General features: G+C 39.3%; 1 protein-coding gene across 1 annotated transcript; it reads right to left on the minus strand.

Moving 5' to 3' along the window:
• Window positions 1–5,135: 5,135 nt before the first annotated feature.
• slc17a6b (solute carrier family 17 member 6b) lies at window positions 5,136–15,511 on the minus strand. The gene is made up of 12 exons (XM_043244692.1): window positions 15,414–15,511; window positions 13,809–14,064; window positions 13,085–13,203; window positions 11,033–11,147; window positions 10,451–10,538; window positions 10,073–10,159; window positions 9,570–9,712; window positions 8,320–8,469; window positions 7,600–7,732; window positions 7,277–7,387; window positions 6,143–6,270; window positions 5,136–5,794 (listed from the first exon to the last, which is right to left on the minus strand). Exons 1-12 carry the CDS (start codon window positions 15,497–15,499, stop codon window positions 5,453–5,455), a joined length of 1,758 nt encoding a protein of 585 aa, XP_043100627.1. The 5' UTR covers window positions 15,500–15,511; the 3' UTR covers window positions 5,136–5,452.
• Window positions 15,512–16,099: the final 588 nt, after the last annotated feature.

The following is a 16,099-nucleotide window of genomic DNA, read 5'->3' on the forward strand; positions in this document are numbered from 1 at the left end:
ATAATGTGTTTGAATCCAGGATGGAATTGCAGAACCTCAACCACTAGTTGGCAATATTACATACTGCACCTTTAATCTCTATGATCCTGCCCACTTCCAGTTGTCAATAATCACAGTCAATGAATCATGTTATGTTTCCATAACTATTTCTCTGGAAAATAATGCTATACCAAATAACCAATAATTCGAATAAATGTGCATTTCGTGGTTGAATGTCTTTGTCTTTAATAAACGATTTAATAATAAATCATTATTATTTTACGCTAATATATAGAGACACATATGCTCATTTCTATTGCACGATTGTTATCATTTTTATGCATCTTCATGAATTCGCATGAATTTCTCCAGCAGCTGTAATGGCTTGCCCTTCGTGTCTCACAAGCAAGACTTTCCCCACCCACAAGATTTCCTCTTCCAGCACCTGAACATGATGTGAATCTTAATTACAAGAAGTGAATATGGGATGTCAGCATGCAGCACTGACGCAAAAACCCACCCAGGGCTATGCACAGAAACACCCACCCACCCACACGCTCCTGCAGTCAGGTGGTCTCTACAGGGTGGAGCTGAGTGGGAAAGCCCAGATTCTCCCTCAGCTTTACATACTTTATGCCGAATCTTGTCAGTTTTGGAACTGAGGGGTAAACGTCATTGCATATCGCTTGCCACTTAAACAATGACTACATAAAAATTCCTTTCCATTTGCTTATATTCTCTTCTACTGGAATAGACGAGATTTTAATGACCATGTGGAATAATTGATGAGGATACTGAGAGCTGGGCCGGTGGGGGAAGGGTCTTACTCAGTTTTAATATGAGGGCTCATTCATTCACTGTTTTTCTCCCTCACACATGAGATGGATTACATAGACGTCCACCCTCCCTCCTTCTCCCAACGGAGAGCCAAACACTGGATATGCCTGCCCCTGTCCACGAGGGGATCAGGAGATATTTATGGGTTGATGCAAGCCTTCAGGGCCCTCATGCAGGCCCCTGTCATCAAAGAGTGATTTCAGTCACACTACACCACCCCTCCACGTCCCGAGAGACCACTGCAACACCTGCCCCCCACTAGTGGATGCACAAGCGCCTCCACCCACCGACAGAAACACGTAAACAGCAAAACCACACAAGTTTATACTAAAAATAATGCTGATGCTGACATTCTTCAATTGTGCCAGCACAGTATACTGCGTACGCTTTTCATCTTTATTCTCAGCGTGACATTAAGCAGATATAACTGAGAAGCTTGAACGAACACCAAGTGAGGTGGGTGTGGACTGCAATCTGCTGGACATCCGTGACGGTTACGGCTGACAGAGCCAGAGCAAACACGTGTAATAGGGTCACGAGTGACGGGCTCGTCTTTGTTGTCCAATTAGCAAAAGGAGTAGCTCAACACGAAATCTGCTAACTCTGTTCGGGAAAACTTATTACTTATTGCTAACAATGATTATTTTTTGAATCCATTCATATAAACAATAATAATGAAAAACTTGTATAGACTATTATAGAAGCGAATGGTTATTATTTAAAAAGTTTTTGTATTAGTATTAAAACTGTTTAACTATTAAAACTGAGATATTAGTCCACCTTTGTGGTTCTATTCTTGGTATCAGGGTGGTATGTTAAAATAGTAACCTGCGCATCTTTCTTCGTGGCGTTAGGATATATACCTCACTTCGGCAATTACACGTCCACACTCAATTGACAAGCTATCAATTACGTTCACCCGAGTGTGAACGTGTTTCCTCAGTCAATCTGATATTGTAAATCAGCAGCTGAAAGGAAGGTTATCCAATTAGTAACTGACTTACACAATGTAACGGAGAGAAAGGGCAGAGCTGGACATCGTCCAGACTGTGACGGTTCCCTCCGGCGGGACAGGAGCTTGACTTTGACTGCCCTATTGAATGCACAGGGCCACTCGGCTGTGTTCCAGGTTGTGGAGGATGTCTGTGACTATTCGAGCATATGAAACTCACAAGTATGCAAATATTATCTTTTTGCACTGCTGTATTGTAATACAATAGCCAAACCATAATCTCATCATTACAAACCATTATTTGTCGCATTATAGAGCTACATTTACACATACACAAACATACAGATAGATAGATAGATATCCAACGCCAAGGCAAAAACACTGCCAAGGTCAAAGGCTAGTGAGGCCAGCGTCTGCCGTGTCTCATTTGCACCTCTCTTACTGTGGTGTTCTGCAGGGATGTGCTTCTGTCTGAACCTGCAGCACCGTTTGTGAGAGCACTATGTTGTTTTTTTATCTTAAAGAACAGGCACAGATGCAAACGTTCTTAATCGCAAAATAGTGCATGGTGAAACTGAATTTCATTCCTTACACTTGAATAACGTTTAATTAACAAATAAAATTAATAAATATTTTTATGTGAAAATTTAAAAATCATGAATTATAACTTGACCCTGCCCACAAATATTAATTTAAGACTGCTGTACGCGGTAGACCAATCCAGAGCAGAGTAGGCACATGGAAAGGAGGGGTTTAGAGAGACTGGATCTTAGAACTTCTTCGAACTAATCGTGTGAGAATCGCTGAAAAATAATCAAATATTTTAAGAAAGCAATTTAAAAATAATATGTGTGTGTGTGTATTCAGTTGAGAGTTTTTTTGATTTGTTTTGTAATGGCACACAACACCAGGAGGGCAGGTTTGTATTGAAAGATGCCGATGAGAGACCAGTCTGAACACATCCTCTAAATAGCTTCTAAGTGCAGCCCCTCCTTCTTGTTTCCATTAGGAGGTTTGTGTGGTCAGTAGGTTGTGCTGATCTCCCGGGACCCTCGTATTGATTTTACTAGAGCAAGGAAAATGTACAGAGCTGCTATATGCGTGATGGTTAACCAATGCTATAGGACTAAAAACTTTTAGATGTGATTTACAAACATGCAGTGATACAATACAGCAGAAACCAACATTTGTTATCTATCTACAAAACTGGCTGCAAATCTTTGTCCTGCAAAGCTTAACGGAATCACAGTAAAACAACACAGCCGAGTACATTTTGTTATACTTTTATATAAAAAAGGCTATATAGAGCATTTCAATTTCACATCAACATACCTCTCCATTTACAGTAAGACAGCAAAGGAAGCCATATATTCACAGTTCACTCTTAGGCAGGAAACAAGAATAAGGTACCTCAACATCATCAGGCAAATTACTGTCATTTTTGAAGATTTTTGAATACCTTTACACACAACCCTTGTGTCACACTGAATATTGCGACAGTAGTGGGAAAATGCAAGGAGAAAAGAGGGAGGCAAGGGAGCGCTTCTCTAGCCACAGACAAAACACAGACCAGAAACAAAGGGGAAGGACAAAAAGAGAGGATTAACGCAAAGGATTCCCGACGACAACATACTCTCAAAAAGCAACCACTGGCAACCACACAGGACGACTACAGAGGTGTGGCCGCCTGCGGAGCTGAGGACCCCTGGTAAGAGTTTCACACAGGAAGCAGCTGCAGGCGGCACTTAAGAATCATTCTCTTCTGGTGAGTGGGTCCAGCGCACAAACTCTTCACTGTAAAGAGAGCTGCGCTGGACTCTTGCTAAATCTAAATATATTTTCATTCATATATATATATATATATATATATATATATATATATATATATATATATATATATATATATATATATATGTATGTATATATATATATATATATATATATATATATATATATACTGTATGTGTGTGTGTGTGTGTGTGTGTGTATTTTAACAGTAAGTAGCTGTATAATCTTTTCTTTTTTTTAAATTGTCATCACAAAAACACTTAAACCAAAATGTTTACAGTTAAATGTGCTAACGTGTTACATATTTTTGAATGAGTGACTGCTAAGTAACTGTTACCATAGATTTATTGCTTTGTACATTGAATATGGTTATTATCTGCTGCTAGGACTATGCCAGCCCTTTTCACAGGTTCTCCCTTGCTTTCTCAATGGAAACTTTTTGCCCCATCCCAGCTAAAATCTCACTACAGGTTACCTTTGGTTAATTGTGCAAAGAAACTGACACAACAGTAACAGTTTAGTAAAGTAAAAACAACATTTGTAAAAACAAAACAAAAAAAAACAGTTTTGACCCATGCATAACCAACATTCACAGATGTCAAAATGGCATGGAGTTCAAACAATGGCATGGAAATTAAGGAGTCCGTAGCCTTGACACCCTGTGCTTTTGCTTCTTGTTGCTCTTGTGATTCCAATTATCTAAAATCAAACCCCTTCCCAAGTTCCTCTATTACACCAAACACCAAATTGAACAGCACCATTCATAAAAAATGTATATATATATATATATATATATATATATATATATATATATATATATATATATATGGATACGACTGACACAGCCTGCTGAGTTTAAGAAACACTTTTGTTGCTTTTATTTCATCGTCTAAAAAAACTGTGCTTTTTCTCTGCAGTGTCAAAGACCAAAGTCCTCTTTAATCTCTCAAAAACATGACTTCTACGATGGACGAGTAACACATCATGAGGTATAAACAAATTTGCTTTGTTGTGCTGTTAAATTACTTTGTACAGCTCTCTCAGTGCAATCAAAAAAACGACAGTGGAAACCAGTTGCTTGGTTGGAATTTTCTACAGCAGTAATTCTCCATGAATGACTCCAGAGCCTCGGATCTGGAAGCCGGTTGCCTGACTAACTCTACAGGCTTCTCTATGTTGCAAAGGCTCAGAACGATGGGGTGAAAAACTCGGTTTCACAATATTACACATGATTGCACTTGAAATAAAGTTACTCTGTTTTAATACATACAACATTTACAGTCTGCCAATTTTGATATGTAATATCTCCTTTGTATAATTGACTCATTTAAATTCATATTTAAATATAGGATTTGATCATTTCAATTTGTGCAAACATACAACAATTTTTTTGTTTTTTTTGTTAATTGATCATCTTTTTTTCACAGACACTACAAAAACCTACAGTGTGGGCATATTTTTTTTTTTTTTTTTATCATGTGCTGTATGTACAGTGGCTCTAAAAGATCTGGATGCTTAAGTTGTAGAAATGTCATTGCATTAGATGAGATAACAAAAATGCTCCTTTTTTTTTTTTTTTAAAGCGAAACGTTTTACAAAAACAAGTTATGCTATATTAGATTATATAACGATATATCATATATATATTATTTTATATCTATTTAATGTATAGCTACATACATATATTTTTTCATTTCAAAATGAAGACACTTCATATACCCACTAAAGAAAAGCACAAAGACAAGTCGCAGATGTGTTGCAGATTGCACTTGCATTTTGTTATTTAATGCAATGGAATTTATACATTTCCATGTTGTGCATCCAAATGCTTTTTTGCTCCACTGAATGTTTATGTATCATCGTGTGTGTGTGTCTGTTTCTGTGTATTTGTGAGGTCTAGGAGTAACCCCCGCCCTTCCTGTATCCATAACCCCCTTCATCCACACCTTCCTGTACGTACTCCTCTCGTTTATCCCATCCTTCGGCCCATCCGCCGTTCAGCTGCGTAGTGGCACCGTAGGTCTTGGCCGGACCTCCCAGGGCACCGTAGCTCTGGGTGATGTCCCCCGTTTCCTCAGCCAGCTCATCTTCGTCAATGAAGCCACACTTTTCTTCACTGGTCTGTTCTGGATCTGCCCACGGCTGCTTCTCCCCCGAGGCGAAGAGGCCATAGAAGATTACACCGCCGTAATGCACCAGGGAAGCGATAAGAAACACATACTGCCACTCTTCTCGGGTCTGAAAGGAAGAAAGAGTTGTCAGGAATTCATTGACATAAAGAAGCATCCTGGGAGCCGCGAGAATAATGCATGATATAAACATAGGCTTAATGCTGATAAATCTGAGCACTTTTGGCAACGTACAACAAGTAGGCAGAGAGATTTGAAAATCCGTCACATGAAATCTTCATAAGAAATAAAAGATGTTATATAGGTTTGGAACAACAAACAAACAAAATCAAGATAACAAATCTGCTGTGATTTTTAAACTGCACAGTTTTCCCAACACCATCTAATCCATCATGGGCCAACATAATTCATTCATACTGAACATCTAAAAAGCAAAGGAAAATCCAATGTGTCTCACCTTGTTTTTGGTCATGGCTCCAACTATAAGAGGACACACCATTCCTGACAGTGTTCCCACTCCATTAGAGATTCCCATGAGGATACTGGCATAGCGAGGAGCAATGTCTAAATGATTGACATTGAAACCTGATGGGAGATAAAGGTATACATTACGTTAACATCAGACAGATTTTGAATAACTTTGTAAAAGATCACACTTTTTTGCTTTGGTACTGAATTAATTACAACAAACCAGGTTTCATTAACTACAATAGAATAAACATTAAAAATTCTGTATTTTCTATTTAAATGTATATAATTAATTTAATTGCTTAAAACACCATAATAGCAGCTTATGTTTGCATAAATATTCATATTCATCTGGGACAGCTGAAATTTAACTGAAAACCATTCTTTTTGCAAGTAAATGTTATCATATTTTGAGTGAAGCTGTGTCTGAATCACTAAAGTGTGCTGGTAGCAGTCTCATGCTGTGGGGATATTTTTCAGTGCCAGGGGCTGAGGGACTCATCAGGGTAGAAGACAAGCTCAGTGCACCAAAATATAGAGATACCTAGTCTGGATTATTCAGAACCTGAGCAGAAGATTCACCTTCCAGCAGGACAATGACCCTAAGCACACAGCAAGAGTGGCTTATGGACAACTCTGTGAATGTCCTTGAGTGAAAATCAATAGCACAGAATGACATTTTCAAAAATCACTGCAGTCCTCTTGCATAAACTGCACATTTTGGTTCTGCATTAAGAGTGAACATTTTTCCATACCTCTAACATTATGTTGGAGATTCAGACTAAAAATAGAAAGAGCAGCCATCTTGTAGAGCGGAGGAGTCTGTAGCCCCTCCCTCACTGAGTGCTCTGTCTAGATGTGCTGCCTGCTCTCAGGGGACAGCGTGTATGAATTATTGAAAAAGTCCAGCAGAACGACTTATTCCTTCCAAGCTGCAGCGGAGGAAGAGCGTTTTTGAGCGATAAAAGGAGAACATAGTATTTTGTCAGAAATAAGCCATTATTTTCAGTGTTCCCTGGCTGTGGATGGTTCCTTTTAATATTTTTTTTCTTCTCACCGTTGTGCATAAAAGGTTTGCAAGGCAAAATACGAAATCAGACATATTGTTTCCCTAAAGACTTGCCTGATATTGCAAACCCACTGAAGCCGACAGCCAACACAAGAAACGAAATGGCCACTCCTTTACTATGTGAGTAACCCACCACCAACAACAGAGTGGCCTCCATCCCAAAGCCTGTAAAAGATAAATAGCAGTGGATAGTCAGCAATCTAAGCTAAAATGGACAGTTACATCATCATTGTTAGAATTATTATGACTGTTTATATTTAGGATGAAGAAAAATCTTTCATTCCTTTAAAACCCTAGCTTAAATGGATTTAAACCAGAATTCAGTCATATAGGAGCTGTGTCATTCTATTGGTGTTCTTGGGGTGGGTTCCACTCACCTCCACAGTTCATGATTTTCCGAACCGTGGTAGTAGACAGGATGTTTTTGCTACGGAGGAAATCGGCTATCTGTCCCCCAATGGGTACGATAATGGTCATCACCAGATGGGGCAGGGCTGACAGCATGCCAACCTGAATAAGACAGCAGTCGTCAGGCACAGAAGGATCTTATTAAAAACACACTGCAGAATGAATGCATCAGCCATTGACCAATGTTAGTTGATACTGTGGCATTTTAGAAAAGTGGTTGAATCACAGAAAAGAGAAAAAAATGTCCAATTTCAAAATAAAATACTTTTCTTAATTACAGATAGATCTGATAAATTGCCTGTCAAAACTGTCATGCAACATTCACCATTAGTGTGTTAATACTGTAACCGGATGTAAAGACATGATTGAAGGTTTAACTGTAGGAAGTGAGAAAACGAGCAAAATGAGATGCGAGCACAGACTTAAATCACCAATAAGTGATTAATGAATTATTCATTATGAACTATTCACAATGAATAATTCATCAACCTATTTCAGACCTTAGGGAATGACAAAGGTCACCCATTTACTGACGCACACTGGAATTATAGACAGAAATCATATGCAACTTAGACAACAAGGCAATTCTGACCCAAATAAAGCTTGACTTAATATTTACTTATTTTCCAGATTTGATAAAGCAAATACCAATTTCAGTGCACGCAATATGAAAGGTAAACTGAAATTACCTTGCTAATCTCAAAGCCAAACACCTCCTCAAAGTATGCAGGCTGGCTGATGAGCAGCAGGTAGAAAGTCCAACTCCTGCAGAAGTTGGCAACAATGATTGCATAGACAGGCATGGATGTGAAAAACTGCCTCCAAGGTGTCTTGAATTTCTGCAAAAGAAAGGATTATTGCAACATGTGGAGGGAACTGTCATAATAAAACCCATTATATTAACGATTTTAGTGTTTATGTCTTGATTCTGCATTAACAGTTTTTAATTCTTTGTCAGTTCTAATGATGCCTGAGAGTGCATGGCATATACACCAAAGAATCTACACTGAGACAAAATGGCAAATTTAATAAAATTACAACAAAAGACCTGATATGCCTTACTGATTTCATTAGATGTCTTCATATAACACCATGACAACAAAATCACACTTCAGTGACCTGTAGTGACACTGCAAATATTGTCATCTACCTCAAAATTATGTCAATTTTATTCATAAAAGTGTGATCACCAAAGAAATATGCATTTTATCTTTTAATTTTCTGAGACATCCTGACAAAATTTGCTCAGTGCTTTCATTTACCCTCTAAAGAAACCATAAATTACTGAAATCAATCTTAACGCTTGAAAACTGTAGCAACAATTGTAAATAAAGAAGTGAGAGAATAAAGGGATTGCTCTTAATCTTAAAGTAAATATTAAAATGAAAATTCACCCTATGTATTTTCTAAAATGAATACTATTTATCTTATTGTTATTGTGATTATTGTATTATGTGCATGTTTAATTTTTTTTATTTACTTTGTAATGTATAATCAAAACGCTGTAACTGGACTTTGTGGTCAAAATGACACCTCTTCGATGACACATGAAGGATCATTTACTTCCCCTTAACTGCAAGCCTGTATTTATCTGCATCAATCAACAACAGATGCACAGAATCAAGATCCAAGTCTTTTTTGGTAACCTGTTATACCTAGATATACAGCAAAATACAGAATACAACCATAAGTAAAGTAGGTTTGTGTCAATTTGAATAAACAACAAATGGGCATTAAAATGATAGATAAATATAGAGTGGTCCTTAGTTATAGGTTTGCATGAGAGGGGATGTTATCCCATTAGTCAAAACATCTCTTAAAAGAGGACTTGATCCTACAATCAAGCCTTTTCTTCTTTGTTATCCAACCCTATTATATTCCGGAGATTACACATAGCCAGTCAAAAGATTGGAGCGCGATTATGTTTGCAGTCACTCACTTCTGCAGGACCTAGCAGCTTAGCACTCTCGCCGATACTCTCTTCAATGTAGCAGCGTTCTTCGGCCGTGATGGTGGGATGTTCAGCTGGGCTCTCATACGACACTAAGATCCAGAACATGTACCAGAAAATTCCAAAGCAGCCTAAAGGGAAACAAACAACGTTGGTCTTAAAACTAATCTTAATATGTGGCATAAAAGAAGCAGACGGGAAGTTGGGCTGACTGAAAACCCTTCATATAACTAAATGGATTACAGTTCATTGCTTTTCAGACAGCACGTGCCGGTTGTTGGCACAGCGACAAGCAGATTCAGTGTCAGCACAGAGGATAGACACATGGCAGCATCAGAGGAAAAATCAATACTCAGCATCAGCGAGCTAATCCATACCACACTTACTAAAATACACTTATCAAGACCGTTAAGCATACTCCTGCAATGACGGTTTGCACCATAACCATGGCTCATGGGGTACATGCAAAAAAACAAAAAAAACACACTTACCATAGACGTAGAAAACAGATGACCAGCCTGTGTACTGCACCAAGATCCCCGCTAAAGGCATGGCAATGACAGCTCCGGCATAGGAACCTACAGAAGAGGAGAAGAGACGTTTAAGTTTAAGAAAAAGGAACTGAGAAAGATAAAAGACTATAAAAGACTTAAAAGAATTTGTTGCAGAATATGCATTAAAACAAAATCTAGTTCATGCATAAATAATGTTTCCTAGAATTCTTTAGTATAAACAACAAATGTATCTTTAAATTTTAACGTGCATGCAGTAATGAGAAACTAAGGTAGCAATAAAACAAATATAGTGGAATTGGTTTTCTTCATAATTCAGTGACGTGCTGTTTTGCTTTAAAAAAAAACAAAGATTACCACAGAAGGAGGTTGTGGCTAGGCGGCTTCTTTCCAGTGGAGGAGCCCACTTACTCCAGATCCCATGACAGGCTGGGTAGGTCACACCCTAGAAAAACAACAATAATACACATCAGCTCTATCACAAAAAAAAAAATTAAACTTTTTCAAATGATAAAATCTTAAGCAGCAAGCAAAGTAAGGCTACATCGCATGAATCTCTTTAAATGCAAATTTATAATTTACAAAAAAGAGCAGAATAATATGCACTGTTGGCATGATAGAAGTTGATCTAGTGGTCTATTTCACACACACATATAAGCGCCTCTACAGATCAATACGGCTGTACTAAAGACAAAGCCTGGGTCATTATTCTCACAGAAATATCCTCAGGCCATAACTGATTGTTACAGGGCTTTGGGCTTTTCCCAGAAAGAATTCCCACAAATGTTTTTTTCTTCTTTCTATTAAAATATCTACCAAAGGCAAGAGGCCAAACGTTAGTAACCTGTTGAGAGATACGGCATTAGATTTAATATTATCACTATTAGTTATTATCGCCAAACAAGCATTTACGAACGAGAGATAATAGCCCGTTCCTACCTCCACGAGCCCCTGTAATATCCTGACGAATATGACGCAGCCATAGTGAACACGTGCAGCCGAGGGGATGAACATGTTCAGCGTGGATGTGAGGAGAATGGCTGCGCCGAAAACCCTGCACAACAGATGGAAACATGGCTGAGTTATACAGACATTCGTTGATAGAATGAGACTTGTGTAAACCGAATCTAATTATTCCCCGAGTTTCAGCTAGGCGCTGTTTTAGTTGCCGCGCTGACGTGTTTGTTAAACGCCCTTTTATCGCTGAGAGAAAAGATTCGATGATTTCTTCACACGCGTTGCATCTATAGCAAAATATCTGCTTTCAAAATATCAGGCTCGTTGCCTTTTGTGACACAGAGGAACAGTGGCCTTCCGTTTATGTCCAGTTGTCCTCCGGTCTTGTATCGTTGAAGACCCCTCTCTCTCTCGCTGATAGGATTGAGGGAGTTCTCCAGCGCGAGACTCGCTGATTCTATTAGATCTCAATCACGCTCAAAAATGAACTCGAATCATTTCAGCAACGACAATCAAGTCAAATATTTGACGACGCCTACCGAGTTAACAGAACAGCCTAAAATTCAATTTCAGCTCCTTGATAACGTTCGTTTATTATTGGCCAGCCGTTAAATAAAAAACGTTTTCGTGAGCACAAATTGCGTAAACGCATTTTCCAGCTACCGACGTGGCAGTTTTATTTTTGATAAATTGTTGCGTGACAGATGAGGTGCGACCAAGCCCTCCGGCAACATGTCCGGGGCTGGTTGCCATGCCCCCCTCATCGAGCAGATTAGACACGCTTCCCCCGGGATCTCATTAACAGGTGGAGAATGCCCCACAGACCCGCTCCCACAGTCTAATCCTACAACTCACGACGGGTCAGCCTTCACTCTGCCCTGGAAACACAAGCAGGCCGATCAACCATAGCAATGAACTCTCTCTCTCTCTCTCTCTCTCTCTCTCTCTCTCTCTCTCTGCTTGTCTCTAGTGCCGATTTATTTGTTTCATTTTACCCCTCGAACGCTTGAATAAAAATATGTTCATATATCATGTTTATATTTTATTATATTAGGATAATAAAATTACAACAGCAATGTCTCGCACGCATTCTTTACAATTCTTTATTCTTTAAGCATGATTTTGACGTTTCTCTTTTGTTCGTTTTTTTTTATGACAAAATAAACCGTAATAATGCATAAAGTGCATTTATGTACATGTATTTTCACAAGAAACGTGTTACCTTAAAAGAGACTTTGCACAATAAATAATTAATCATTGGGTCGAACGTCTGCTGAGTTGGCTCCTCCCACCTCCCCCTTTTCGTCCAATGAGAGGAACAGATCCATTCGCCGCTATGAATAATCGTGGCTTGTATTCCCAGCGTACCGTGTACAGCATGGTTTGCCAAGCTACTTACCGTGTAGATCTCAACGAATTCGGTCGGGGAAACCCCCCCAATCATCCGCTACACGATTTTAAATGATTTCAAATATTTATTATCTTCTTTGCGTGACCGAGGCCTCCTCTTTAATTATCCTTGTACATTAAAATAAAACATTGAAATTAAAAACGAGTAACAGCAGCCCTGGTGATTGACCTGCCCGTGCAGACCTACCTTTAAAGAAACGTAAACGGCAGGTAGCGCAATCTGATAAGTAGCGTGTTTCGTCTGCACACCGGTTTGGAAATAATGTAGGATGAAAGCTGTCATTTTTTCATAGCCTATTTTATAAGACTCGGTTTGCATTTCTGACGAAAAAAAAAATCCGCAAGAAACTGAGATAAAACTCACATTAGCATATACGTAATAAAACGAAAAATTATTATAGAATTGTTTGTATTTTTTATTTTTTTATTTTTATTTTTTCTTAATTTTTCGTTAACATTAGATAGGCCTGTATTATCTATTCTATTATGAAATTCTATAAACCAAATGGAATTTAAAGGCGATCGATTATTTATTGTTGTACTATGAGCTAACAACAACGACGACGACTGAAATCATTATCATCATCATCTGAATAAATAAATTATTAAATTCCCAGGGTTTACCTGTTTGCCGCCAATCTAGAAGAGATGTATCCTCCGGGGATTTGCGTCACAATATAACCCCAGAAAAACGAGCCGTGAATCATTCCAACTGTTTCCGGGTCCCAGTTGAATTTTGCCTTCTAATGGAGAGAAACAGAAAATATGTAAAAGGCTAAACGTGAAAGCACACGTTTCTATAAAACCTCTATTTCGGTTAAAATAAGACATTGGCTATAATAATATGCGTTCGATATTTTAGGGAGAGGATGTAACTTTTTTAAAGCAACAGCAACCAAAATATATATTGATTATTGAGCAAAAGAAATAAAATGACAAGGGCGCAGGATTATTTTCCAGCTGAAGAGTTAATCAATTTGTGGCCGATGACATTCAAGTAACCAAGGTCAATTTTTTTTGCATGAGTAGCATGCTCGTTTTCAATATTTTCCAAGCTAGCAGTGGCATCCACTACGTCTGTTTCAAGCAAACGCGAGTCAGTGTTCTTTTAAAATGTGCCCTTTTTATTTTCCACGATTTGTTAGTATCCACGCGAAGTGTAGCCAGTGTGCGTTCTTCTGTGTGTGTGTGTGTTTGTGTGTGTGTTTGTGTGTGTGTGTGTGTGTGTGTGTGTGTGTGTGTGTGTGTGTGTGTGTGCGCGTGCGCGCGCGCGCACTCACGCTCGTGAGGGGTGTGTCACGAATCCGAAGCGAGCGTATAAAACCCCGCTCGTGCCACGCGCACAAACCTCTTTGATGATGATCTTCCCGTTCAGGTGAATGGTGCTGTTGTTCACCATGCTCACTATGGCCACGCCTAGGTTGCACCGAATACCGAAGGAGATGCAGAACCCGAGGCCGCTCATTATGGCGATGATGTAGCGGCGCGGGAGTCCGAAGCACGTGCAGTCGCACAAAGGTGTCTTTTTCTCGTTGGACTGAGCAGGCCGTCCATCCTCGGTCAGTTCGATGTTCTCGCCGGGTTTTTGTCGCTTTTCTAACACTCTGCGTCAGACAGAAGAGAAGCGTCAGACTCCTGGCAGGACGCTAACAGCGATTGCGGCCAGAAGAGCCAGTTAACAGGAACCCCATCTACCTTTATTACTTCAGACAAGAATAGGCCCTAGTCGAGGTTTTGACTCCATTTACATCCATCACTGCTAGCCTGTTCTAAGTTGCACGGACAGATTTAGACAATGATTATTAAAACGACCCACAGATTTTTTAGTTTTTTCAACGCAAGGATTTTTATGTAAACTCCTAAATAGTCTCGGTGTGCCGCTGTAAAGCGCACTGTACCGCATTGCAGCATTTCCTTCACCTTCACCTTATTTACATTCACACAGTATTAAGGTCCACCGACACGCGAACTTTACCGTCACTCACACTTATTATACCAGAGCTACAAAAAGTTATTTGCGTACAGCTATTTACAATATGATCGAAATTGCACATTGTGTCGAGACTAAATTAATGCGCATCGAAATGTAGCTTATATATCATTTTTACAAAAATAACAATGTTCATTTCAGGCATATATTTTCTTTTTATTAGCAAGTGCGACGGGAATAAAATGAATTGTATTTCCCGATCCTCTGTAGGCCATGTATAACGCGAAAGCTCACATTAAATGTGCTATAACGATAAATTCATTTTTTTCGTGATAAATGCATCTCAGAAGAAAAATGCGATTTTTTTTTTGGAAAATACTACAAAATGTCTAAGCAAACGAAAAAAAAGATGAGGATAAATATTTATTAAAATGAGTAGGCTACTTGGGGAAAGGCACTTTCAATTTCGAAAGAACAATTTGTTCAGATGGCGGAGACGCTGGATCTTTTTTTTTTTTTTTTAATCTCACATATTCATAACGTTTTTTGCGATGCAAAAATGACTCGACATATAGGAGCATCAACGAACGTGAAATAATTACGCAAAAAGCGATTTTCCGTGTGGATTCAATCGAGGTCTTGTTTGCGGGTGCTGTGGGAATACGGTCTCTAAAAAAGAAGCCGCACTCGAGGGAATCCTCTAACGGAACCATTACTATTCAATCGTAAACGCATTTTAGTCGCGGGTTACAATGACAACCTTCAAAGATAGGAAAACTCGCGTGCTTCTTTCCCCTCCTCCCAAGATTATGCAGAATTACATAATTTTCCTCACGTCTCCGTGAGGCGTGACGCCAAAACCGACCGGGGAAACTCGTTACCGAATAGACTAAACTAGCTGCAAAACGCGCTTTCTCTGTAGTACAGCTATAGCTGGCGCATTTCTCCATCTAGACGAACGCGTGCGCTAAATGTAATACTTGTCAATGAACGATTCGGTTTTATAATGATAAAACATCTTACTTGTACAAGTGTCCCAGGGTTTTCCCCGCTATTTGCTTCAGTCCCTCTTTATTGGGCGCAAAACCAGGCTCCCTCGGAGTCTCCATGTCCAAATGTGATAATCCTCGTTTTTTCTTCCCGGTAATGTTAAAGTACCATGTCACAGTGTGAGATGACAGAGCATACCGGACCGATACCCAGCGGATCAATGATTCAGTAAGACAGATCAGGAAAATTCACGACGGCGTTCACAGAGAGAAGAAAAAAAAATCCGCCTACACAAGAGAGAGATCACAACTGGTCTGGCTCTGTCTGCTCAAAATTATAAACTCATAAACTGCCCCGCGCGCGATGAGAGCGCGCGATGCCATCTCAGATTTGATTCAACCGATTGATGTTCGTTTCAAATCTACCGAGTTAAAAAAAAAAAAAAACTGATTATAAAAACGACGTGCGGTTAATGCAGAGCCAAAAAAGAAAAGACAAGCACCGTCACGTTTTCGATGCGGAGTGACAGTGAAGTAGCTTGAGGAGGACGTGAAGGGCTTTCAGCACCAAGGTCAGCGACAGTCTCGCCGCGACTCCTTCACCAAACTAGCGCCGGATCCCTGCCGTCAGAGCGCCACCGTTTTGGGAGGGGTCAGAGAGGGAGGCGAGCCTCCACATCCCCTTCACCTTCTCTCATTTTTCTCCTCAAATTATCTGAA

Source organism: Puntigrus tetrazona, chromosome 7 (genome assembly GCF_018831695.1).
Source record: "Puntigrus tetrazona isolate hp1 chromosome 7, ASM1883169v1, whole genome shotgun sequence".
In the NCBI taxonomy this organism is placed as follows: Eukaryota; Metazoa; Chordata; class Actinopteri; order Cypriniformes; family Cyprinidae; genus Puntigrus; species Puntigrus tetrazona.

Bases quoted from the DNA above. Each gene is read 5' to 3' on its own strand.
- slc17a6b (XM_043244692.1), bottom strand. From the start codon at position 15,499: ATGGAGACTCCGAGGGAGCCTGGTTTTGCGCCCAATAAAGAGGGACTG. The intron at 11,148-13,084 runs GTAAACCCTGGG...TCTGTTGTGCAG, and splicing joins TCTAGATTGGCGGCAAACAG to GGTTTTCGGCGCAGCCATTC. The intron at 6,271-7,276 runs GCAAGTCTTTAG...ATCTCCCATCAG, and splicing joins CAGTGGGTTTGCAATATCAG to GTTTCAATGTCAATCATTTA.